The sequence below is a fragment of the Porites lutea genome, chromosome 12, assembly GCF_958299795.1.
Source record: "Porites lutea chromosome 12, jaPorLute2.1, whole genome shotgun sequence".
Lineage (NCBI taxonomy): Eukaryota > Metazoa > Cnidaria > Anthozoa > Scleractinia > Poritidae > Porites > Porites lutea.
In genome coordinates, this window is record NC_133212.1 from 22,688,588 (window position 1) to 22,715,735 (window position 27,148).

The window sequence follows — 27,148 nt, forward strand, 5'->3', positions numbered from 1 at the left end:
CACCAAATTGAGTGAAACATAAAAATAACCGCTTAAGACATTAAAAGATGGTATAAATGACTCAGCAAATACAAAAGAAGGTACAGATGGGAAAACATGAAGAGGATTAAAACGGATTGAAATTGTGGTTTTTGAAAACTTGTTAACCTAACAGTTTTTCAAAGTTCATTGTTTTTTTTCGTAACGCTTGATATGCTTGGGAGAAACATCTGTTTGAAACGAAGCTTTGATTTCTTCATTTCTTTGCCAATGTAACGCTCAAAAGCGAATAGGGACCACGTAACTGGCAGTATTAACAAAATGAACCAGATGGCCGTGACACAGCACCTTTTATAATAAGTAGAGGAGCGTGTTTCTGCATTGTTTGAGAAGTTTTGAATAACAATAACAATTTCCAGTCAACGAACCATGAAAGCTCAGGGCAAAATCGCAGTAAAGAAATGAAGGGAAAGACAATAGGTGGTTTTCATGCAATCTCGGGAGACACAAATAACCATGGTGAAATGAACAAATGCTGGTGGACAAACAAAGCCAGCTAATGAGCGATCTTTTGTTTACCGTCCACCAGCATGGCGGCGATGACGTAACGTGAAAACCACATATTAGGAAACTTAAATTCAAAGCCAGATACATCAAAATACCGGTGATCACGTGAAGAAATTACCGTGAGCAAACTAGGCACGAGTCAAATCCCCACCTCGTTCCCCGACTGCCATATGAATACGCCAGGCTCCCCTTTTCCCAGAAACGCCTGATACTCAGGCTAGGCAAATCCTGAGAAATCCCCCACCCCCACGGGCTAACCATGACTTCAAATACCATAAAAATCCCCCACATAGCCCCACATAGGCCCGAGGTGGGGGGGGGGGGTCGGGGTTTCAATTGATAAGTGCATAAAGCCATGACATGTATTATGAATTGTGGCGTGACTGCGGAGACAACAATTGATATTGGGTGAGTCCTCAATAACTCCTGATTTACAATCGGACCATATTTATTTACGACGAAAATCTACATATCGATGGTTATTATTGCGCGATTTCTTGTTTTGTTTGTCGTGGTGGGCTTCAGCGCAGTTCTTAACCTCGTCTTCCGGTAATTTGGGAGTTTTATTGCCGGAACGTGACTTCCGGTGCCGTGACACTGACGGGGTTTGTTCTCTTATAGCTTTTACTACAACCGGATTCCTTTCGTACGTGTCTTGCAGTTTAACCGTTTTTTTGCCTACATGTACAAGGAACATGCCTCGGGCATGGATATATTTGGGTATTCTTTTATTTCTATTTGCTGTAAATCTCAGTACTCAAGGTGAGTGGCGAATTTCTGTTATTGCGACACCACATATCTATACTTGATAACTGGTCGCTCAATCGATAGGCGAAGCGAAGCGGGGCATTCTATTAACAAACAGCCGATTAATCAGAGATCAGAATCTTCTTGGTGGAATTGGAAATTGCTTGGTCTCCGTATTTAAATGGTTAAGAGAAAAGACGACGTCTCTACGTGACCGATTACTCGTGCGAAGTTGTATCAGTATCTGCATTTGTAGCGCGCTTGTGCGAAGGACGAACGATGATTATAAGATTAGTAAACTTTGTTAATATATGTTTCAACTTGCGTTTCTTAATCATTATGGCCAATGTCTCCTCCGTGAAATCATTTTTACATGTTTGTGCTTTAAATGAATTCCTAATTATTTTTAATATGCGGTTGTGTATGCGATGGTATTTAACTCGCATTGTCTCGAGAGCTGAAGTGACTGAAGTAATCTCTAATTATTCATAAAGTAAAAAAAATAATCCTATTAAAACAGTTTTTATCGGGAAGAGAATGCATAGAACGGGTCTTTGTATGTATAAGTGCAGTTTTAGTTTGAAAAGGAAATGGACAGTTGGAAAAAACTAAAGTAAAAAACGCTTCATGTGATGTACGAGTTATAATGTTATGTCTAAGAGCTTCTGAGTTTCGTGCTGGGACTTCAGGGACTTGAATCCTGTCACCTCGTTTCATGGCACGTTTTGCGTGTACGTCCTTTCTATCCTTTGATATGAATTGAAATGTTGTAAATATGTGGGGTTTCGTATTCCTTGGTTTTAAATTCGGCTTATTTCAGGAAACAGTTCCCTAATCTCACCATAAAATGTAAAATGGCCTGAATTCATTAGAAACCGGTCAGTATAAAACACGGACTGCGGACTGCGGACCACGGACTGCGGACTGGGTATAAAATACGGACTAGGTATAAAACGCGGACTCCGGACTGAGTATAAAACACGGACTGGGTATAAAACGCGGACTACGGACTATGTAAATAAAAACAGCTTTAGAAAGGTAAAACTGAGAGAAATGGAAAGCGGACTAGCAAAAACAGTAGTCCCAGCTTTAACATTCCCTTGGCTGTTCACGTAGTCTATTCTTCCCACGGAGAAGGAAGGTTATGCCGGTACTCAAGGCAACTGAAATTTTACTCTGAATTTATGAAAAGAAGGAGTTAGAAGAGTAGAGATTTCAATTTGCAGTTTTAAACCAATAAGAAGCACCGAATTAAAAAAATGGTATTGGTGTTAGTCAGATCAGTAAAATTCTTATCGAATACCACAATTCCGTATGAGGACTGAATGAAGAACTCAGACGAGAAGGTCAATGTAGGGCATTCCGCGATGCACAAAAGCGGTATTTAGGGGGGAGGGCAAGGGGGGAGGGATTACTCACATACGTGAATAATAACCGCAATGAGTCATCCAACGTTATATTCCAAGCGATGATTATGATGACATGATTTACACCCTGCTCCTGATCCCCGGAAGGGGGTAGTACTGGGAATTCTTGGTGGGGGGTGGTGCCCGGTTCTCCGAATCCTGACCTTATTGCAGACCAAAAAATGTGATTTTCCACACCCATTTTCAGAACAGATCTCTAAAATCCATACCCATTTTCGGACCTGGCCTAATTTAGCCTGTTCCAGGTTCTCAGATAGTTGGGGAGACTCCCCAGTTTTTTCCCGTTTTATTTTCGTGTTCGCGCTTTCTCAATTCAGCGGACCCAACTATCTCGGAGCCTGGAACAGGTTAGGTATAATTAGGCAGAAATTATGTCATCATTACCAAGTTAGAGCGGAAACAAAACAAAAAATTCTCCAAATACATTTCAAATTCGCACATTTCTATTTCGTTTTTATTCATTTGGAATTGAAACGATAAATACGTCCATTCATATATGCTCCCGTAGTTCCCTCGAAAAACAAAATGGGCAAAGTGTTTTCAGACCAAAAAGGCCCAAAACCCCTACCCTTCCCTTACATAAGGGAGTACCCCCCTGATCCTGACCTTTTCATCATTGTTAGAGACTGAGACAAGGTCTAAAAATGGGTGAAGAAAATAGCATTTTGATCTGGCTCATGATTCAGAGAACCGGTCGACACACCTCCACCAAGAATATTTACAACTTTAACTCACGTGTCTTGCTATTTAGCGATCTTTTGATCTTATTTTTCCTTACCTAGAACCAATTAGCACCGTTTTTACCAAAGTAGTCCGTAGCCTGTATTTTATACCCAGTCCGCAGTCCGCAGTCCGCGTTTTATACCTAGTCCGTGTTTTATACCCAGTCCGTATTTTCCAGTCCGCGTTTTATACCTAGTCCGTATTTTATACTCAGTCCGCAGTCCGTAGTCCGCAGTCCGTAGTCCATGTTTTATACTGACCGTTGTAATGGCAGAGTTAATGACGGCTACTCCACAATGAGCGATGGAATCTTTGATGGAATCTTCCCTATAGTTCACAGAACCTTTCTATTGAGTTATTTTAGAGGCTGCTGGCTCTTGGATTTTTCTTGTGCTCAAAGTATGTGGACATATAATGAAGCGGCTATCGAGTTGGCGGCGGCCGTTTTTTGTAAACGATTACAAGAGCATCTGGCCATGAGTTTCGTGACGAAACTAAACTCCTGGCGAAGGAAACATTATAAAATTCGGCTAGATTCCTTCTTGTATTTATCTGGATTCACAGCAAAGATAAACACGACCGTTTGCTCGTCCAGATTGTTCTCAACGGACTTAGAGAGGCATGTTAGTACGAGTTAGATCCTGTAAATGTCATGTTTTTGAACTGTTTGTGTTCGAGCATATTTTTGGAAAATAGCAGAGTTTACTTTCCCTTTTTATCAACGGACTGCTTATAGTGGAGTAATATACCAATGATGCTTGGTTCTGTTTTTCTCGACGTCGTAGTGATTCGGCACGATCGAACAATTTTGCGCGATAATGTATGTTTCCCTAAGATCGAAACAAAGACTTGATGTCTCTTGTTCTATCATAAAATATCTATTATAAAATCACTAGCGACAGACAAGTCTAATTGTTAATGATTTGAAACAGTCTTGGTCTTTATCTTCGGTCTAGCGTCTTTTGTAGTTCGTTTGTAAAATACAACTTCGATCAGCCTGTTCGATTTATTTTGTTGAATAAGACAATATGTTGTTGTTGAATTTTTGTTTGCGCTCTATTTTATAAATGGCATGCGTTTTTACTTCAAAACTACAAGTAAAATTGTCGTCACAATTTTATTCTTGATCTAGCATAACCAGAGAAAAAACGTTCCGTGAATTCTATCGAAATATCCCTTATCTAAACCCATTTCGCTTGTTAACCTCTCTAAATTCGGAGCCTTGGACGTGACAGAGAAGATGGAGAAAGTCACGCGTTAAAAACAATAGAATTTTGACAGTTGAAAGTAATTTGCATAACCTCAGAGCGCACATGGAGAAAGTCACGCGTTAAAGGGACTGGTTCACGATAATAATAATAATTTTGACAGTTGAAAGTAATTTGCATAATCTCAGAGCGCATGCTCTCCAGCTGACATAGCCCCTTTAATCATTACAAAATTCAATACATGGTAAATAACTAAAAGGTAATATTTAGTATACAAATAAAGTGCTCCCACAAATACAAAAGACCAAACTAAAAAAAAAAAAAAAAAAAATTAAAACAACCTTAATCAAATAATAAAAGTGATCACACTGTCTTTGAATAGAACAAAACAAAACCCTACAGGGAGGGAGGGAGGGAAATGGTTGATAGTGCAATAAAAGTGAATGTTGCTACTGCGATGCCAAGAGAGAATGAGACTAAACTAGCATTGTATCCTTCTGTAACCCTTATTACAGTCGTGGTATTCCTGTCTACCGTAAAACTACTATGTCCTAGGTACTAGGCACATGGTATTATGAAATCTCTCGTGCCAAAAAACTACTGTGATGCTGTACTAGTCCTGCATCCCAATGTGACGCCTTCCTTTGAGATTTAGAACCGCATCAGTCGACTCAACTGATGCACCCCAAAAATAAAATAATCCCATTAAAACAGTTTTTATCGCCAAGAAAATGCTTAGAACGGGTCTTTGTATGTATAAGTGCAGTTTTAGTTTTAAAAGGAAATGGACAGTTGGAAAAAACGTAAAGGAAAAAACACTTCATGTGATGTACTAGTTATAATGTTGTGTCTGAGAGCTTCTGAGTTTCGTCCAAGGAATTCACGGACTTGAATCCTGTCACCTCGTTTCATGGCACATTTCGTGTGTACGTCCTTTCTATCCTTTGATATGAATTGAAATGTTGTAATAATGTTGTATAAATTCGGCTTATTTCAAGAAACAGTTCCCTAATCGCACCATAAAATGTAAAATGGCCTGAATTCATTAGAAACGGGTTTATAGTCTTGTACTTGAAATTGCCCGTTTAAACGGAAGTGATTATCTCACGTAGCCCAATCAGCCAGCTACAGCAGATATATCACAACGGTTCGGCGAATAAGCATAAAAATTCTGTGATGCTTACAGCACTGTATTCCTCGAACCGAGGAAGATGTCTGTTGGCTCAGGCGAATGACTTCAACTTCCAAACAACAGAGAAATACAGGAAGTGAAAACGTTCTCACGTCGTTTTTTTTTTTTTTGTTCAACCTTTTCAGCCTTTCCGTAAGGTGAATGTCTGTTCTTTATCAGATACTTCCGCTGGATTTATGATAAGGCGGAGGTCTGCCACATTTCTCCTTTCCCTCCGATCTATTTTTATCTTATGACGAAGTAAGATTCGTTGCTCATAATCAGCTTACGCGCCCGACCGCAGTTTAAAATCGTAGAGTCAACGGCAATTTTTATATGAGGCTGTTAGGCAGAGGGGTTTTCTTGCCCAGATCACTTTGGGCGTCCATGTAAATGGCGCTATTAATATGGGTGTGATACCCGACCTGATTAGATTATGACTAGGACAACTGCCCCTGCGGAACCTAGAAACACTACACATGAATGCACTTTCGTTTTAGACAAAGGACAAATTGCACCCTCTGCTTTTACTTTAACCATGAGAAATTAAGGTTTCTCAAACTAAGAAATAAAACAGTGAACCGGAGAAGTGTCAGAGATTTTTATGATTGTTTCGGTTTTTTAGAAAACTATTTTTGGCTTGAGTTGTTGTGATAAGACTTTATTTCATTTTTACCTGTTTACGTGACTGCAAAATATAACTGCAACTTTTGAGGCTTTTTGGAGGACTTTCAAATGTTAAAACAGCAAAGCAGTCGACGAGGGGCTGCCTCGTACCCAGGCGCTTTCTAGCGGGTTCGCGAGCGACTGTAGCGACTTTGGTTCCCCGTTAGGTATCATGGGAAAGGCGAGGAAAAAAACCTCCTTCCCAGCGTCCTTTGTGTCAACGCTAACCGTTCCCATGGTCCATTGTGCAACTCACCTTGATCGCTTGCAGCCGCGTTTTTCATTAGTGAGCTTAAGATCCGACGACGGCGAGATTCTACGACGGCAGACTTGGTCGAGGGGGCTTGGGGTGAGGTCGCTGTCGCAATGGCGCGAAAAATAGCATTAAGAAAGCTCGCGGGACGGCGGGTTGTTGTAGCCGCCTTTTCCTGTTGAAGTTTAGAAATAAATACAAGAGCGATGACTACTTTTAGAAAGGTTCGTGAATTGTTACTGACAAGTTTCGATGATGGGGACATTTCAGAAGATGAATTTTTACTGTTGTATGATGTCAACAGATCTAAAAATCCGGATTTTCTCTACCAGAATTACGAACATTTTGACCTCGAGAGGCTTGACGAAAAGATGAGTGACATAATCCACTGGACCTCAATTTAATGCCAAAACAAGTCTACGATATCATAATTGTTAATAAACACATCAATAAACACAAGAAAAAACTTGTAAAACTTACTGGGTTGCTTTCTTTGCCGAGTTGACCGAGTCCATGGCGATTAACGAGTCAAACTGTTTAGAGAAGGCAAACAAATTTAATTTAAATACCGTGTTCAAAGCGTTTAAGTCGCTTAGAAATTCGACAAAAATGATCTACTGAGAATAAACTGTTAACAGTGCTAAAGAATTTCGCTCAAAATGTGTTTAAATGGCATTATTTTGATCAAGTTTACTCACGTTTTCAACGCGACGGCAAAATAGCCTTCTTCACGTCACAGACAAGGCCACTACGGCGAGAAACTTTGCAACGACGGCAGCCGGAAGTCCTTCTGGCATTAATTTCACTTCCGCTCGCCGTCACAGACGTCTGCCGTCGTCGGATCTTAAGCAGGCTAATTTTCCAGGATGAGGCGGGAACCAGAAATTCAAAGTGCGGGTGGCGATAGGCATTGACAAAATGCCCCCTTCCCTCCCCCACTGTTGATGGACGCAGGTATCTTTAAAACATGTTATACGGGCGTTGGAGTAATATTAGTATTTTACTTTATTATAGACAGAAGATGTATCCCTAGTCAAAAGAAACTCCCACACCAATGGATTCTGTTCATGTCATCGATAATATTGTTTCTCTTTGTTCCTCTTTAGACATTGTTACACACAGAGGTAAAGAATTCATTCTTAGCTTTATCGGTCAGCATCCCCAGCTACCAAATACAGCATACGACCCAGGGAACAACACGCTTTACATCACGACCTTCGAAAACACCAAAGTCAATGTTCACGTTCCTGCTCTAAAAGGCCAACAAGGGGATCAGCAGTTCTCTGTGAGCGCTCTGGACGTTAAAGTGGTCACTTTACCAGGAGAATTACGTTTTGGTGAATTCACTGGAAAGGACACAAAGGGTATTCGTATCACAGCAAATAAACCGATATCCGTTCATGGATATGGATGGATTCTCCTAGGGTTGCAGCTCACTGGTGAAGGCTTCCTTGGGTTACCTGTGGATGTACTCGGAAAGGAATACATTGTCCCAACGTACTCTCCTCTAGGAAGCTCTATTGTGCAAGTTGTAGCTAAAGAAGACAATACCCAGGTGTCTTTTATGTTGCGCCTGACGAGGGATGGAAGAGTTCATTATGGAGATAAATATTTGAAAAATGGAGAACTTATTAATACGACTCTAAATGATCTGGAAGTGTTTCAAGTTCAGGGCGATGATGATCTCAGTGGAACAGTCGTGACATCATCCAAACCTGTTGCTGTGTTTTCTGGGGATGACTGTACTATGGTGCCAGCTAACACACGCCCGTGTAATCACCTTGTAGAGCAAATCCCTCCGGTAAGCTTTTGGGGTAAGGAGTTTATTACCAACCCAACACCTAATTATTCTGGTGGAGATGAATTTCATATCATTGCATCAAAAGATAACACAGACGTTAACGTGGACTGGCAGAAAAAAACGACCCTTAACAAGGGGGATAAATACGAAATTCCTGTACTTTGGAACAAGACTTCGCTGATAACCACGTCTAATCCGAGTCTTGTTGTGCAATACACCAGCGGTGCTGGCAGCTCGCCATCAATGAGCATTGTGCCTCCAACACAGTGCTCCTGGAATGACTACGCAGTTTACGTTCCAGGCGTTGATGCATACGTAAATGTAATCATTGACACCGCTTCACGAAGCGGCCTTGGCGTTAAAGGCCCAGTAGCCAGTGGGCCATTTAAGTGGGAGACTCTTTTAGGGGGACGTTCCCTGGGTTCACTTCATTTAAACACAACTGGAGTTTATCTTATTTATCATGATGACCTTCTTGTCAACTTTACATCCGTTATGTACGGAACTTTTTCCAACGCGAGCTTCTCATTCCCAGCTGGCTTAAGGTGGGAGTTGCCCATTGACCAGGGATGTACAAATTCCACGATACATGGAGGTGATGGCATTGACAACGACTGCGACGGCATAACTGATGAAGAATTATTTAATGGCAAGGACGATGACAACGATGGTCAAATTGACGAAGATCTGGTCACAGCACGACCGAATGCTACATTTCCCAAGGATTACCTTTCACCGCCATTATTATCGTGTGATTCATCCTCAAATGTAGACGATCCTAAGCAAGCGGGATTTCCAACTGTGGTCTCTACTTCGGCTCTTTGCTCCATACGTGGGGATGCAACAATCCAACCTGACGACAAAATTGTCAAATCTGACCCTTGCTATCGTGAAATCGACCGAACATGGAAGGTCAAAGATGGTTGCGGTAATGAGATCAAGCATATACAACATCTAGCTGTTAGTTCTCCAAATGATCCAAAGTTGACTTTTCCACCGAATGTAACCCTCTTTTGTAGAGACAAGAAGTACCTGGGTCCTACATTTACTGGTGAACTTTTGATCGAAGTTGATCGGTGTCTTAGAAATGTCACCATCTCCCCCCACAGGGATACGTTCTATGGCGAATGTTCCACCGAGGAAGCTAAAATAGAGCGAGTGTGGACAGTGATAGACAAATGTCGCAGTAGCGACGTCGTAAAGACTCAAGTGATCAAGCTGGTGCCTAAAGGTTAGTGCGAATTATACAACAACAACAATCAATCTTTATTAATGCTCCGGGGAGAAAGGGAAGTAAACTACATGTTTAAAATAAGTAAGATAGAGAGCACAGCCACTTAGAAATAGCAAATGCTAGTCGCATTAAGTAGCTGGCCATGCGGAGAAAAATATTTACATTAATATTAAATAAAGAAATACACACCTACCCAGACATAAAAAAAATGCTAAACAAGGGCTATACTGTGTACTTAATTGGCTGTAAATAAAGTACACCAAAGAACCATCAGTATTTAGAGCCATACATTCTTCCAAGAGCGGTTTTTTGAAACAAGAACGACCCTCAGATTTAAGATCCTCTGGAACAGAATTCCAAAGTTTAGCACTGCTGCTATTAAATTTTCCATAGTTGGTCCTAGCCTTAGGTAAAGACTTCTTAGAGGCTAGTCTGGTTTCATATTGATTTACTTTTTCTATTTTTTTTGGTCAACTGAGGCGTTTAATATAGCCGAATATAGCCGAAGCTGTAAAGTAGAGAAACTCGTCGCGTGACTTGTTGGGCGGTATAATGGCTGCTTACATATTGGGAACACTGGAGGGCGTGCCCGCTGGTACAGTGGCGGGTCCAGGGGGGAGGGTCCGGGGGGTCCAGACCCCCTATCAGACATGACGCTTGCTTGATACTGGAATTTTTACATCGACAGGATCGTATATCACTTTTAAAGTGGCTGATTATTTCAATGAAAGGCGCTTTGAATTTTGCCACTAAACTAAATTCCAGGGATATTAAAAAAATTGTTTTTGGGGTACCCAATTGGCGATTGGCGTTCACAGATTGAGAAACAGGTGGTCGTCTCTGTGAGAAGTAATTTGCCACAAAAAAGTCCAACAGTCCCTTTTGAACCAAAGTTTGGACCCCCAACCAATAAAAAAATTCCTAGACCCCCACCCCCAGTGATATACCATAAACTGCTGCTTATAAGCCGCCCCGCTCCCACCCCATTCTTGGCGAATGTACCTGGAAACAAAAAAAATACATCCGATTATAAGCCTCCCGGATGTGAGACCCCCTCTAACTTCTATTCAGTTTATGTATTGAAATGAATTCGATTCATTATGACGTTTTGAAGCTCCATTACTGAAACCAGAAAGTGCAGAACGACCAAGAACGTATTTTGGTCAGCGCGTATTTTTGTTTGCGAGGCGCTTTTGAATTATTAAAGCTTTAGTAAGAAGAAAAGAGGGAAAACAAAGGGAATTTCCCCAATTTTTTTTTAGAAAGAACGACCTGGTTGTAAAAATTTATATCGTTCCTGGGCAGACACCTAAATCAATTACGTGCACTGCATTCGAAAAACAAATCATTTTGGCTCCATAGTTCCAGATGCAATATAAAAAAATGGAATTTAGAATAATCTCCAGGTAAATTGAGATTTAGGTTACTTTATCATATTGAGCACGTTCATTGTAATCTGAAGACTATAGCGTCAAAATTAAATATTCTCCTAACCTGTATACCTTGTGAACTGTTTGCTTTGAAAATTTAACTTTCATTTTAGGATCAAAAAGGACCACGAACTTTGTGACAGAATTTAGCATCACAAACAAGGAATTTTCGCCTGAACTTTCAGACAAGACATCACCGCTCTTTAAAAAAGAAGCTGCTACCTTAGAAGGCGAGGTAAGAACAAGATGCTATGTTACATTACTTCCCGTACGTTATGTTGTATATGCTATGCTATGCTACCCAATGTGTTTTTGTGACCATATGAAATGTAATGTAATGCTTCGTCAACCTATGTTAGTTATCATAGCTACACAGTTTGTGGAGATTTTTATTTACATTTTTTTCAGATGGAAGAGGCATTACAATTTTCAAAATTAGGAAAATTCTTTGTAGATGCAGAAGTTGTTGAATTTAGGTATGTATGTATGTTTGTCATAATATAATGGGTGGCGGAATGTAGTTCCAGACTTCAGAGGCTATACATAGCTTTATTGCTGCAGCTCTGTTTCGTATGGCCTACGTTCTACCCATACACCTCCTTTAAACCAAAGACTTACATTAGATTATTTTCTTTTTTGTGTTTCCACTGATCTCCCATAATATTTCCTCTTAGAGAAGGGAGTGTTGTCACGAGCATGCTTATCAAAGTAGACATGCAGGCCCAAGTTGATCATCAGAGCCTTTTAAACATCATGCAAGACACTCTGAGCAATGGATCATTGGGAGGATATCAAGTAAATTCAAGTTCAGTTGTTCTAAAAGGTGAATTCTTGGCTCATAAATTAGTAATTGAAAACGTAATGATTATTCATAATTAAAACGACTAGGTCGTCATTTTGCATGTATTGTTTGCTACACTATTTTTTTCACTTAATTAGCTAAGGTGCTGCCACCTAAAAAGGACATCAGAAAAGAGTATCATTTCACTGTTGTCTTTTTCCCACTGGCATATTTTCGTATCCTCTGCCTTTGTTATTGTTTATTTGTTAAAAGTTTCCCTTTGTGTGTGTGTGTGTGTTTTTTTTTTAAACAGACTTTGATGAATGTAAAGATCCGAAGCGGAACGAATGTCACAAGAAAGCAAAATGTACCAACACCGAGGGTTCGTACAATTGCACCTGTATCGATGGTTACGTTGGAAATGGCACTCTCTGTCAAGGTATGGTCGCTATTTTGTTGTTTGCTTCGCTGATCGTCACTATGTTGTGTTTGCTATCGGGGAGAGGGGTGAAGAGAGCCGAGAACCAATGGTAAGAGTAAATATTTATAAAAAGGAGCTGTGTCATAAAATTTACAAAATTCAAACAGTGGTAACCGTTACCAAACTGAGTGAACCATAAAAATAACTGCTCAAAATATGAAAAGAAGGTATAACTAACACAGCTCACAAAAAGGAGAAACGGATGGGTGGATGTTTCATGTTGCCTCCGTTTGCACACCTTGTTGCATGTTGTTGCATGTTGTTGTATGTTGTTGCTTGTTGTTGCATGTTGTTGCGTGTTGTTGCATGTTGTTGCGTGTTGTTGCGTGTTGTTGCGTGTTGTTGCATGTTGTTGCATGTTGTTGCATGTTGTTGCGTGTTGTTGCGTGTTGTTGCGTGTTGTTGCATATTGTTGCATGTTGTTGCATGTTGTTGGATGTTGTTGCGCAAAGTTTGAAACTGGTCAAACTTTTAGCACCGTGCAAACGGGTGCAACATTGTTGGCCAACAAGTCCTAGCGTTGTTGGAGCTGTTGCGTCCGTTTGCACGTAACTTGAAACAGCTCGAACACAGTTTTTAAGTGACGTTTTTGTAGCCGCCGCCGTCATTTTTGCTTAATCTCCCTATTGATAACAAAATGAACTTTACAAACGTGACTTTACTTTTTTTATGTCTTTTATAGGCTCAAACACAATTTCTCTTTCGTGTCTTTCTTGTTTTTTAGCTCCACCCTCCATTGATTACACTGATCCACTATTAGAATCCGCTACTAAGGAAAACGTGACTCTCACATGTCACGCAAGTGGTCTTCCTGAACCGACTTTCACATGGATAACCCCTGATGGAACTCTAGTTAACGCCACAGCACCGGTTCGCAAGGTCGCGGAAAAACTTGACGACGACAGTGAAGTATTTACTGGGAAAGAGCTCCAAGAGGATGGCTCCCTTTTAGTTTACTACACTCGTGTCAATGACCAAGGCGTCTATAAGTGTGTCGCGACCAACGTTTTGGGACAAGCAGTAGGAAATGTCAGTCTGAGCGTAAGAGAAGGTAAAGTTCTCTTTTGTTTGCGTCTTTGGGGACCGAAACGTATAATGTGACCAATTTAACTTTTATACTTGGGCAATAATATGTATATATAAATCCATTCACCATTGGCACATCTCCCATAATACACCATGTTTGCCCCCCAAACTTTTGTTTATATTTCTCCTGGGTATTACATTACAGTCGTCTCAAGAAAAATTGAAGACAATGGTTATGCAAAATTTGGGGGGGCAACCAAGGTGTATTGTTGAGCGTTGTCACTCACGTGGCCAGTATCTATGCAAATTTATGGGAACGTAAGAAAGCGTTTACATAAGAAAAGAGGTCAACTCCCACAGGACTGTTTTGCAACACCAACATGGCCGCCGTGTTATTGTTTTGGAACACCGATATGGCCGTCGTGATGGAAATTTTTTGCCAACAGTACGTGCTCTTATTGGTTACTTCGAGTTCACATGACATCTAACAGTGACGCTGTTTCCCGCCAAAATCTCTGAGCTGGCAACATTGCAAAATCTATGCTGTCAGAGGGTAACAGCTGTTACCCGTGAATGTTGACCGCTCGCTAGATTTATTTTCATAAATTTGTACACGAAGAAGTTATTCTTCGTGGGCTGTATAACAAATCATTCTAAGACCTCGGAATAATAATGTACATGATAATGCATGATTCTATTATGTCTCAAATGAAATAATTCTTAAACACATACGAAGAATTATATCGAACACGAGAAACAGCTTTCCATTTCTCATCAAACACATAAAAGAGAAACATCGAACAAACACGTCGTCTGGTAAAATTTTGTGAAGTATTTTTCACTCTGAGAAATAATGTTTATTTCACCATTTTATCTCCAGACATTGTGGAAGTAAGGGCTGTCGTTACTCTTGAAGAAAAAGTATTTGATGAGGAACTGGAGAATAAGACTTCTCCCAAATATCAAGAACTGGAGAGAAACGTCAAACAAGAGGTGAAGAATTGAAAACTACTTTATTTCTTAGTGTCGCTCCATGTGAGGTATAATCCAAGACAGCCTTGTTTTCTGGATACCACGTTGTGGATTCTGGACTATAGGTAGTGGATTCCGGATTATAGGTAGTGGATTCCGGATTATAGTAGTGGATTCCGGATTATAGCTAGTGGATTCCGGACTCCGGACTATAGGTAGTGGATTCCAGACTATTGGTAGTGGATTCCGGATTATAGGTAGTGGATTCCGGACTATAGGTAGTGGAATCCGGACTATATGTAGTGGATTCCAGATTCCTGGTAAGTGGAACTGGTAAGTGGAACTTGGACTTGGACTTTGCAGGATTGTGAAATCCTGATTACTTTACAGGATGGGGACTCAGTTACCTGTATTCAAGCCTCTTTTTACTGTACTGTACGGTAATTACCTTTGGTGTATTTGTTTCTTTAGTAAGTTGTTCTCTTTCTTTGCAGCTCACCGTTTTGTTTCAAGATATTAAAGGATTTCAAAGAGTTGACATCCTTGGCTTTTAGTAAGTAAATCTGATTGGTGTCTTTTAGATTTAACACTGACGTACAACGTGGGAGGGGGGTGGCGCACAAGGGGCGGGGAAAGGTTGTCTTCCACCCACCCCCCCCCCCCCCCAACCCATCCTGCCGCCCTATGGACCTGTGACGTCATTCAAAATGGCCGCCAACTTGAAATTGATTGCCATCTTAGAAAAAGGTTAAAAACCCATATTCAGTAAAATAAAGTAGAATATAAAAGTCTTTTTCTTGCTTAAGTTTTATAATCTTCCAAAAGTTAACATTTTGCTGTTGTTGCTACTACTAAAAAGGCAACAAACTCGTATTTTTTGCTGCAAAATGACTCTACCTCATTCAGGCGTCCCATCTCAACACAACCGACTGTCACAAAATTTTGCTATAACTTAAACCCTTTAGAGCGGTTTTCATTTGAGTGTCGAAAAGTAATTGGTTTTGCACTTTCTACACGATGCGATTGGCTTAAAAGATTCGCGCCACCTTTTCATCCAATCAGAAGTAAGACCAAAGCCAATTGTGACGCGCTCGCATGCATTTTCCCGCGCTTTGCGTCAGCCACATGTAATTACTTCGAGTTTTGATTGGTTCAATGTATTGTCTGTGTCCTATGTGATTGGCCAGAGTAATTACTTTGGTTTTGGTTTTAAAACACTCAAACGAAAACCACTCTAAGCCCTAAGAGTGATGAGCGTCAAATTTCTCCTTCTAATATCAATGCTTTCTAAAACAGAGTGGTCATGAGAATTACGGACATGATCACACAAGATGAATTTGCTTGATATTTTATCAACTTCCCCCCACTACGCCTGTAGGGGATGAATATTTGCAACAAATGAGAATTTATATTTTGATCTTAGGGTTTAAAGGGTTAATAGCTATCGAGGAGAAGAGGTTCCGACTCAGCAAAATCCGATAAAAACCTTTAGTGTCTTTTTTCTTTCAGCAACGGCAGCGTTAAAGTACGTTTTCGAGTGGTTGTGAAGGTGGACAAGCAAGAGGAGAAACCTGCTGAAGTGATAACTAAAGTTGGGGAAACTCTCCGAGATAATGTTGAAAAAGGTCAAATCGGAAGCCTTAAAGTGAAGAAAACTTTGGAAATGGAAGGTAATGTGTTCGTTCTTTTCTTCTGTTCCCTAACTAGCCTTCTATTATGACCTGATTAACAATTAGCGGATAACACCCTCCGGGATCTCCGTAATTCTTCATATGATGCGAAAGTCGAATTCAATAATTGTTTTAATTATTCATTCAAAATAATTCCTAGTTAAAAACATAGCTGAAACATGCTTACCTCCATCGATTTCAAGTTCATCTTCGATAATGCACAGTTAGGGTTGTTCAGCTCCGCAAATATGCTCCAAATATCAGATGTCACCCTTCGAGTTGTCTTCTTGCTGTTCTTGTCCTGTTTTTGGCTATTATTTTGCCTAGTTCTTACTCTTGAAATGAGTGAAATGTCGGCCATTTTTGTTTTCACAACCAAAACAACTCAACCTCATCCCCAGGTCTTCTCGGTTAACGGTGCATTAACCTGCAAGAAGGCTGCACTTTTGACGTCATCGGTTCATTAGACTCAAAATTCTTCCAAATTTGGTCATCAGTAGCTGGTTATGGTGAATTATGCGTGTGCTTTGGGCCAATCAGTATCGGGGAAATGTTTTGAATGAATAATAATTTCTGTTAACCAGTTATTTGGTGTTTTTAAGAAAATTGTACTGCGCCGGAGCCTGCATCTCAGAAGTAATTTAACCCCGGTTAGTAACGCCTGCAAAGCAGCACTGATTTTCATTGTTCAGGGCCCTCAACGGTCTCAGCGTGCTGCCGGAAATGCTTTCTAAATTTCCCTTCAATCTAATTGGCAAATCGACAATGGCTTTTCAACAGGGCAATCATTGAGCGTACTCCAATCCTAGTACACAAGTGGGGGGCCAGAACGACTAGGATTTCAGCGCTGTTTCGCAGACAGACTTAACCAGAGTTAGTTTCGTTGGTGGCGCAGGCTACTGTGCCTTATCTTTGGTCAATATTAACTAATGATGTATATATTTTTCCTACCCCTCCCCTAAGCAAATATTAACACTTAGTTCTCACTAAGGGCCAAATGTTGGCTTAGGGGAGGGGTAGGTGGACATTTTCCCAGAAACGTATAATGATCCTATTTTTCTTCTTATTGTTGACTTTGTAAAAGCATCGTTGGGGTGGGGTGGTTGGGGGAGTGGGCAGCAAGAGGGCAGCAACAGTGATGGGGTGGTTTGGGGAGTGGGTAGCAAGAGGGCAGCAACAGTGGTGGGGTGGTTGGGGGAGTGGGTAGCAAGAGGGCAGCAACAGTGGTGGGGTGGTTGGGGGAGTGGGTAGCAAGAGGGCAGCAATAGTGGTGGGGTGGTTGAAGGAGTGGGTAGCAAGAGGGCAGCAACAGTGGTGGGGTAGTTGGGGGAGTGGGTAGCAAGAGGGCAGAATGTATGTTAAAAGAGGGTATAATGTATTAATTTTACTGACGTGAGCATAATTTTTCTTTTATTTTAGAAGTTCCTCCTCCTCCAGTTAACGTCCAGTACAGTGACGTCAAACAAACGGAGGCTCGTATCACGTGGTCACATCCTGAACTATACGAAGAGTACACCATTAGTAGTTATTCGCTGCAGTTTAAAAAGTTTGGAACAAAAACATGGACACAGTTTGCAGACACTCGGGGAGATAACCACAGGCTTACCAACCTTCAACAAGGCACTCCTTACATAGTGCGACTCAAATCCGTAAACAAGTTTGGAAGAGGAGATCCCAGCGAGACCTTGGAATTACAAACAGAAAGTAGGATCAGTGTGTTGTTGCGTTTACTGTCTTGAATTAGAGGGTAGACTGCAAAACAGTCATTTTTTTCTCTATTAACAGTCTCACGTTCCATTTTCACCATCGCTTCAGGCCTTTCGTTAGACCGCTTGCACATTCTTGACCTACACACAAATACGGGCTGCCTTGCGAATGCCTTGCAATCAAATAAAATGGTTCATAATATAATGAGGAATAATGTTAAAGCAGGAACCGGTACAAAGTAGAATGGCGTTTTTGTTTCGGAAGACATCGCAGATAGAATGTTTGTATGTGAGGTGAAGAAGGGATGGCTAGAAGCGGGGACATTCACAAACGTCAGATTTCTCAAATTCGTTGACACTGTTTGATGTCTTCTGGTCTCTGTTTTACCAGGGTTCTTTGTATCTTTGTAGGGTAATTGAGGAGTAAGAGCTTAAAATAAATAAGATAAATCCTGAATAGAACCCTGTTTACTCGTGAGTGTAGTGCAGTGATCAATGCCCTTCTTTGTAAAAAAGAACCAGCCGCGAGCCTTAGGCTCGATCCAACCTGGACCGTATTGAAAACGGTGGCGTATAAGGCTTAGTGGCGGCAACAAGGTAAGAAATCGCCCCTAAACTAGACTATTACAGAACAAATGACACTGTCGTTATATTTTATTTTAACATTTCAGAGGAAAAAAAGACAAGTGGATCAGAGATTGCATTAGCCATTGTTCTTCCCATCCTGTTCTTGATCTTACTGGCGATTGCAGGAGCGTTTGTTTACAGGAGGTGGAAAAAGAAAAAACAGCGCAAAACTCCGGAGCAAGGAGTACCTTTGCACCCGCTTGTGCCTGAATCGGTGAGGCAGCAGAAAAATTAAAAACTCGTGCTTATTTGATAAGTAAAAATAATCTAAAAGGGTTTTCTTTATAAACTCAGGCGTTTTGAAATGTGGGAAATATTTCTAAAAGAACCTTCTTTTCAAAGAAACAGTTTTTTTGCCGGCCATTGTTTGTTTTTTACGGATATATAAGCTTGGGTGCTTAAAATATCTACCCATCGTCTTTTGATTTGAAACTTTGAGCAACACGTAAGGAGGTTGAAGGGCGTAGAAAGAAAACTACTACTCTATATTCTCCAACTTGTAGAAACAACTAGCAGTTACACGTTAAGTGCCATATAGCTGCGGGAAGGCTATTGACTCATGGGATGTGAGTGGTGGGTTGGGGAGAGAAAAGAATTGTGAGCTTCATCAGTGGAAGAACTAGTGCGTTAGAACTGTCGTTTCTCGCCTCAGAGAAACATTCCGCGGACAAGAGCGTTGTTAATAAAGTGACTAGCTCTGTTGAAATGCTAAGGACAGGAAAATTTAAGGTGTAGGGTTTGCTTATGTGTTGTCTTGTTTTATTCGCACAGCCAAACCAAACCGATGCGCCAGGGACGATTACCTTTGGAACCAATTACCGTTACGACCCAGTCCCCGGCAGGGAACCAAATGGCGCAAGCGCGGTGGCAATTGGCGCCTCGTTCTCATGGCGTGAAATACCACGTGATCGACTAATACTTGGGAAAGTTCTTGGAGAAGGCGAGTTTGGAATGGTTGTAAAGGGAGAGCTGACAGAAGATGACGGCCGTACCATACCATGCGCTGTCAAACAGCTGAAACGTAAGTTAACTCTTTGGCAATTGTGATGGTAATGTCGCTAATAGGGAGTTTAAGGCTGTGCTAACGCTATACCTGATAGATTTTACGCCTGTTTGCACCTAAGAACGTTGATTTCTGTGCGACTTTAGGTGCCCGAGATGTAACTATGTACATAGTTACTCCATTTCGCCCTATATCATTCAGACGTTATTTTGAAACATGAGCTTAGCAGCGAGTACAAACAAGTCGACTGCACTGCCCCAGAACAAAAACGATGTGCACACAGGGACCCGGTGCCCACTTTTGTGCCCGAGTACACGGTCGAATTCTAGCGCGGGTACTTGAAAAAAGGGTGTGTTCACACTAGTGCCCAGCAGGTACGGTAATCGGGCGCCGTGCCCGGGCGATAAGTGTGAACGCTGCATCTGAAACCTAAGATATTTTGTCTAATAAGTTAAGTCGAGGAAAGGTTTTTGGTACAGAGTCACTATAAATATATTTAGCAATTAATGAATGAGGCTGAGTAGGATATGAAGAAGTAAGCAGATCGAGGAGGGTGTTATCCACAGAGGCCGAAGGCCGAGGTGGATAACACCCTCCGAGATCTGCTTAATTCTTCATATCCTACAAAAGCCGAATTCATTAATTGCTTTATTATTCATTCAAAATAATTGCTAGTTTAAAAACATAGCTAAAACATGCTTACCTGCATCAATGTTATTTTTATCAACGATAGACATCGATAAGGTTTGTTCGGCGCCGCAAATATTCTCCAAGTAGCAGATGTCGCCCTCCGAGTTGTCTTTTTGCTGTTTTTGCTATGTTTTTAGCCATTATTTCACCTAGTTCCAGCTGTAGTTCTTACTGTTGAAACGAGTGAAATGTCCGCCATCATGGTTTTAGTTTTCACAACGAAAACAACTCAACCTCGTCCCCAGGTCTTCTCGGTTAACGGTGCATTAACCGCGAAAACGCTGCATTTTTTACTTCATTTCCTCGTTAAACACAAAATTCTTCCAAATTTGGTCATCAGTAACTGGTTATGGTCAAATTATGCGTGTGCTTTTAGCCAATCAGAATTGGGGAAATATTTTGAATGAATAATAATAACAATTAACTTGTACATGTTCGGCAGGTGCTGCTACTGAAAGTGACTTCAAAGATTTACTGAACGAGCTGGAGATTATGAACTCCGTTGGAAATCACCCCAATTTGATAAATCTGATCGGTGCATGCTCAAAAGGTGGTGAGTTGAAGACTTACATGTTGTGGTTTGGTTTCATCCTTGATTGAAATGACCCTTTCTCCCCACCCCTCCCCCCCCCCCCCGCCCCCTTCTTATTTGCAATTTTATACGCCGATATTATAGATTTATTATATCTAAAAACGAATGAAATAAAGCATTTGAGCGAAGATTAAAACTGAACCAAAATAACACTGATCAAAACGTATAAGAACGTGAGCGCCAAGTAATTTTTAGTTCTAGCTTGTTTTTATTGGCAACAATTTCTTTCTTAACCGGTTTCTAGGATCGGAATTGGGCCAGTTTCTTGAATTAATCCTGACTTCACCTTAACGCTAACGTAAGGTAGGTAAAGGCGCACCCGAGCCAAAGGCCCTCACGGCCGAAGCTTATCCCGGTCTCATTAGCATGAAGCACCTAGGAGTATTGCTATTCTCCCCTGGACGGGGTGTTAGTCCATCACAGGGTTAGCCCCCAGCAGTATGTCACCGGTTCCCACTTATACACCTGGGCTGAGTTGCTCAAAGCATGGTTAGCTTTAACCATTGGTTAAGCAGTATCAAAACCAATACGTTGTCAAGGTATTAAACGCTGGTTAACGCTAACCATGCTTCGAGCAACTGGGCCCTGGGTGAGAAGAGACAGAGGAGAGTAAAGTTCCTTGTCTAACGAAACAACGCGACGGGCGAGGCTTGAACCCCGGACTTCCAGATCCGGCGTTCGAGGTGTTAACCACTCGGCCACACACGCCTCCACTTAACGCTAACGTAGGACGTTTTAACACATAGGGCCTTTGATGATCCTGGTGGAATTTGCAGAAAAAGGAAACCTTCTGAAGTACCTTCGTGATCACAGACAACAAAATTATGATGACATGAACCAGTACAGCCTAGACATCAGCTCTTCTCAAAGACTCAGGATAGCCTGTGATGTGGCTAATGGTATGACGCATCTCGCAGCAATGAAGGTAACGCATTATAAAAGAATAATGAGAAGAAGCTCTCATGATATTAAGATAGACTATAGAGCGTTTTCACATGACCTCACGGCGGCCATATTGGTGTCCCTAAACAATAAAACGGCGGCCATGTTGGTGTCCAAAACAAATCCTGTGTGAGTTGAACTCTTTGGTTGTGTAAACGCTTTCTTTTATCCAATAAATTTCCATACATACTGGCCACGGGAGAGAAAACACTCTATAAGGGTAAGATAATATACTTATTTATTTACTTGTCTATTTATGAAATCTGGTAAGATAGTAAGTGTTAAGATGATCTAGATGGGGTAATCAACAATTCATCTCTGACCTTTCTCTTCTACCCTACCCCCCCCCCCCCCCCCCCATCCGGACCCTCTTTCAGTTACACGAGGGTAGCTCAATCAGCAAAGTGTCCATCGGACTGTGCCATTGTGAAAAAGTAAGGTAAAATTTATAGAAGTTTGGTTAAAGTACGTTTTTTTTCCTGATTCACTGCATGGATACAATTTGGGGTCTGCAAATATAGTCATCATTAATTTGCTGATTCGGCAATGGACCATTCGATCGTTTTATCGACTTGTTATTTGTTTATCTGCTTCTTTGCACCCCTCAAATGATCAGTTGAAATGTCCTCTATATTTTAGTGTGCTCACAGAGACTTGGCCGCAAGAAATGTACTTCTCGGAGAAGGACTGGTTGCAAAAGTGTCCGACTTTGGCCTGTCACGTGATATCTACACGGACGACGTTTACGAGAAGAAGACTGGTGTAAGTTGTTACATTCCGAAATCTAGTTTTACATGCAGGCCACACAAAATGTTCAAATCTTATTACTAAGTGTTTCTTTTGATCGATGTGTTCGTTCCATACAAATCTTCGTTTCATGGGCCAGAAAAGGTTTGGGGAGGGCAAATCAGCCATGGAGCCCAAAGATATCCAGAATGGATTTAAAATGAAACTGTGTCAGTGGTTTATTGTTTTAAAAAAACTTAAAGCTGAAAAAAAGTTAGGCAATGTAATAGACACTGATTTTCGCGACTTTAGTTTATAATATATATGTTGTTATTTTTATTTAGTTTATTATAGGTTTTTTTTTTTTTTCAGGGAAAACTTCCAGCTAAGTGGATGGCAGTTGAAGCCCTGGAGCAAGGCATTTACACCAGCCAAAGTGACGTGTAAGTGTACTAGTACTCTTAGCTGATCCGCAGGCTGACTGACTGACTTACTTAGACTGATACAAAGACAAACAGACAGACGAACAAGTTGAGTCTTTACACTGTCGCAAACAGTTATCAGAGCAAGCAATTACGTCACGGCGGCCATATTGGTGACAAAACAATGAAACGGCGCCCATGTTGGTGTACTAAAATACCTTTTAGGGATTGAACTGTTTTCTCGTGTAACAACGTTCTTTTGTTCCATGAACTTGACATAGCTGCTGACTACGTGAGTGAAAACGATATGTTATTAATTTTTTTTTCCTGAAAGCTATTCGTTTATGTTCAATTTTTTAGGTGGTCTTATGGTGTTCTCCTTTGGGAAATCGAAACTGGAGGTGAGACTGCTGAGATAGCCTGCCATTTGGGGTTGGCGCGTGAGACTGGGTCGGGCTTTGTGTCGAATTGCACTATGGGTCTGTTTCATTCTCGTCCCCAGAGCCTCCTGTTCCCCTAGCCGGCGAAGCCTGAGCACGAGGACCAGGATGGGTCTGTTTTGGAGACGCCAGTGCTTCTTTTATTGACTATTATGAAGTTGTGGAGGAAACTGGGTAAAAATTCATCACCCAAAACAGCCCCACGGTGGAATTTAACACAACATCTACCCATCTCTAGGACAACTTTAAAATGGCCAATGAATTCACAGCATTGCTGCTTTAAAAGTATACATGACACGAGTTATGTCATTGTTAGTTCAGACTGATACACGTAAAGAACGACAACGTGGCCAGTGTCTTAAGTTCTTACTCAAAAGGTGCTTTTCATTATGCCAAGATTTTCGTTAGTTTCGGTCAAATCATAAATGGTTCTTATCCTTCGTTGATTAAACAGTCGTTGTTATTTATCAGCGGTATGTACACGTTTAAATATCATTGTGTAATTCTCTTTAGGTTGTGCTCCGTATGCAGGGATGGTTGTAAGCGAGTTGCTGTCCAAAATTAAGGCTGGAAGTCGACTGGAGAAGCCTCGTTACAGCAGTGATTGGATGTAAGAAACCATTGAAGTTGTCGAGTTTTTGCCACTGTGCCATTGGTCGACGATCTTTAAATATACGCGTCCCATCGTCATTGTCTTCATGTTGTCTTTGCTAATCTGTTCGGTTAGCCTATTGTGTGCCCGAAACAGTCTCTTCCCTAAAAAACCCATTGGAGAATAGACGCGCCTTATTATTCTTCACTAATAAATTATTGACTGTTTTAATCAATCACCACTGTAAACCTTAATGATATGTGGACCGATCCAGGATGGTTTATTCACCAACTGGAAGTTCGGATTCGTTTTCGATCCTCGGCTACATGACCTGCAACTTCTTGTACTTAAGCTTTTCCACTATGTATTCTAGTTCTTTATGGAGAACTGATACCATCGTCTTTGCTAAATTAAATAAGCTCCCCCCCCCCCCCCCTCTCAAATAAGCCCCCCATCACTATTTAATCCCTCTCCCCTCAAATGCGTTTGAAATAAATTACCCCCGGAGGGCTTGATAGAGATGAATTGTACTGTGAAATGTTTCAAGGTCGTATTTTAGAACAAAGTAGATTGTCTGTAAGCGTTTCCTTCCCTCTCCTCCTTCCAAGCCTCCTCCCCTTTTTCTATCGCCCCTCTTTTTTATTGATATGCCAGCGAATTCCGAATTCCGCACCATTACATAGCAAAACGTCCAACGGCCTGTTTACAAAGACATGTTTACCTCTGAAGGTACACTGTAATGCTACGCTGTTGGGATGCCAATCCAAAGAAAAGACCAACATTTGAAGAGCTAAGTGACGAGCTGAACCGAATGTACAAGCAAGAAACTGTAAGTCAAAAAGCAAGCTTTGCCAAATAAATATAAAAAATCAATAGTAAGAACCAATAATAGTAAAAATCAATAGTAAAAACAAAATAGGCTATTTTCGAGTGCCGTGTTAGGGTGAGTTTGATTTGAATGAGAATAGAAAGTTATTTTCATATTTTTCATATATTTTCATTATTTTCATAGATATGACTTTCATATCATGTTCATATCACCCCAGAGAACTGTTTCTTTCATATGTCGTCCTTTCACGTGCATATTTATACATACTTTATAAAAGACAAAAGATAAAATCCCTTGAGAATATCACGTGATCCTATTGGGGAAAACAAAATCTCCATAGAAAAGAACGTTATCACTCAGGGCCGAGTTTTTCAAAGTTGGGTTAAGATAACCCAGAGTTAGTGCGAGATTTGAATTCAGATTTGAAAGCTTAAAAAGCATTTCAGTTTTAATTCTTTTTCTCTAAAAGTTGATGATTGGAAGCTCTAAAAATAACAGAGAAAATTACCCGAGAAAATACGTTTGAACGCCAGAAAAAGAAACCCGGGTTAAATTTAACCCCGGATCAAGCGCTAATCGGCCTTCGAACAACTGGGCCCAGGTGGCCAGTATTTAAGCACTGGAACAAAAGAAAGCGTTTACACAAGAAAAGAGTGCAACTCCTCCAGGATTGGTTTAGAAAACCACCATTTCATTGTTTCTGATGCCACGTGAAAACGCTCTGCTGTTTTGGTACACTTACGTGGCTCTTACATTTCTCTTCAGTTAACTTTAGAATTGATAATGACTATTAGTATAAAACATTTCATATTTATATATACACCGTTTTACAGGACTATCTAGCTCCTGAAGAGTTCAGACTGGAAACAGATTACGTAAACACTTCAGTGGAAAATGTCTCTTCTGCTTAAAGTCAGCGCTGGGACCCATGAGTAAACAGAACTTTGTGTGAAAGCCTCATTATATCCATGGAACAAGAAATACTTGTACAATATTTGAATTGATTTTATTGTTTTTCCTTTTTGTTAGATAAATCTTTCATTGTCACACTATCGAAAAGCAAACCGAATCAATGATGTCTGCATCGTTTGGTTCGATCTGATTTTGAATAAGGACAATGGAAAACAGTATTGCTAAAATTTTGCTTGATTGTTAAATATTTTCTCTCAAGAAAGCGGCAGTATTCACGTAAGATGTACAGTAATTATAAATTATGTTTTTTGTAGTCAAATTATAAGCGTATTGGGACGGAGGAACGTTAATATCAGGATTTACGGGTCAGAGCATTTAATGACAAAAAAATTGTTCATCGACTTAGTTGGTAACCATTCGCCACTTTAGAAACGAGGAAACTGGGGCCGAGTTAACTTTCGCAAAGATTTCTGGGAAAGATATTTAGACGGGGGAAAAATTGGCCAATAGCTGACTAGAGCGTCCCCGTAACGATCCCATAAACTATCGCGGGACGTATTTCGGCTCCAGTTTCCTTCTCGTTTCAGAAGTGGCGAATTGGCTCCGTAAGATTCAAAAGCCGACGTTTTGAGCGTCAGTGAACCGTACTGACTGCCAAAGGAGACCCATGGCCCCGCCTCTTAATGACAGCTCTGCGGTGGTGAAAAGAGAATACGCGAACACACAGCGCTTAATTGAAAGTTGTCTTTGGAATCTTGCTTTAATAGACCTCTTTAGCTTGTGCGTTTTGGATTCCCAATGTAGGGATTGGCCCTTATGCATGTTCACCACCCAGCCTCGTTTTGAAATTGTAAAGTTGCGAAGTTTTGCATAAATAAATTCCCATGGCAGAAGAGTTAAATACAACAAGTGCAAATGCGAAGAATTTTTCTTTCAGACAAGGCGTGGTGGTGAAGTTTGCTCGTATGACGTAATCATGCATAAGTGGCATTCGGCCTTGCCTTCTTTCATAAATGCCCATACATAATCACGTGAAGAAGACAAAATTTGAAAGAAACAGTATTCTTGAGAGTATTATCACGTGACCTACACTGGGAAAACAAAACATACGAGCTAAAGAGGTGTATTCTACATCGATGCAGTTTCACCAGAAATCAATTAACGCCTTTATTGAAAATGGAATATATACGCATAGGAAAGAGATTCTTGTGGACCAACCGTCTATTATAGTGAAGGGGACCTCGAAACTAAGACATTGTGTACGTTAGCTAGCAAAGTAATTATTTAATTAAACCATTTTTAGGACGAATTTTGGTCAAATTACAAAAATGCTAGCCTTGAAAAAGATAAATGTTACGTTAACGTTTCGTGTACTTGCGTAAATGTCTCAAAGTGTATGAAACAATATAAATGAGACGCTAAAATTTAGCAAGTATTTGCACTGTTTATCGGTTTTTAGGGCTTTTATATTTAATTAAAAGAAAGCCAAGCAGCGAATAAAAAGAAGGAAAAGTTTTCTTCGTCTTATTTT

The 27,148-nt window shown here is 40.7% G+C and overlaps 1 protein-coding gene across 2 annotated transcripts; it reads left to right on the plus strand.

The window, feature by feature from the left end:
* The first annotated feature begins 1,140 nt into the window (after positions 1–1,140).
* On the plus strand, positions 1,141–27,132 carry LOC140922086 (uncharacterized). 2 transcript variants are annotated; one of them, XM_073372110.1, is made up of 21 exons: positions 1,141–1,308; positions 7,848–9,773; positions 11,320–11,441; positions 11,615–11,682; positions 11,881–12,029; positions 12,301–12,426; positions 13,193–13,519; positions 14,375–14,487; positions 14,961–15,019; positions 15,976–16,136; positions 17,556–17,840; positions 18,514–18,683; positions 19,241–19,490; positions 20,605–20,712; positions 21,501–21,679; positions 22,336–22,458; positions 22,795–22,865; positions 23,205–23,245; positions 23,798–23,894; positions 24,606–24,705; positions 25,539–27,132. In XM_073372110.1, exons 1-21 carry the CDS (start codon positions 1,242–1,244, stop codon positions 25,614–25,616), a joined length of 4,620 nt encoding a protein of 1,539 aa, XP_073228211.1. In that variant the 5' UTR covers positions 1,141–1,241; the 3' UTR covers positions 25,617–27,132. The 2 variants fall into 2 exon arrangements, with proteins under 2 accessions (XP_073228211.1, XP_073228210.1); XM_073372109.1 differs by having other exon boundaries at positions 1,142–1,308; positions 20,605–20,715.
* Positions 27,133–27,148: the final 16 nt, after the last annotated feature.

Coding starts and splice junctions, on each gene's coding strand:
- LOC140922086 (XM_073372109.1), top strand. CDS start 1,242: ATGCCTCGGGCATGGATATATTTGGGTATTCTTTTATTTCTATTTGCT. Junction 1,309..7,847: donor TGTAAATCTCAGTACTCAAG/GTGAGTGGCGAA, acceptor GTTCCTCTTTAG/ACATTGTTACACACAGAGGT. Junction 12,030..12,300: donor AAGTTCAGTTGTTCTAAAAG/GTGAATTCTTGG, acceptor TTTTTTAAACAG/ACTTTGATGAATGTAAAGAT.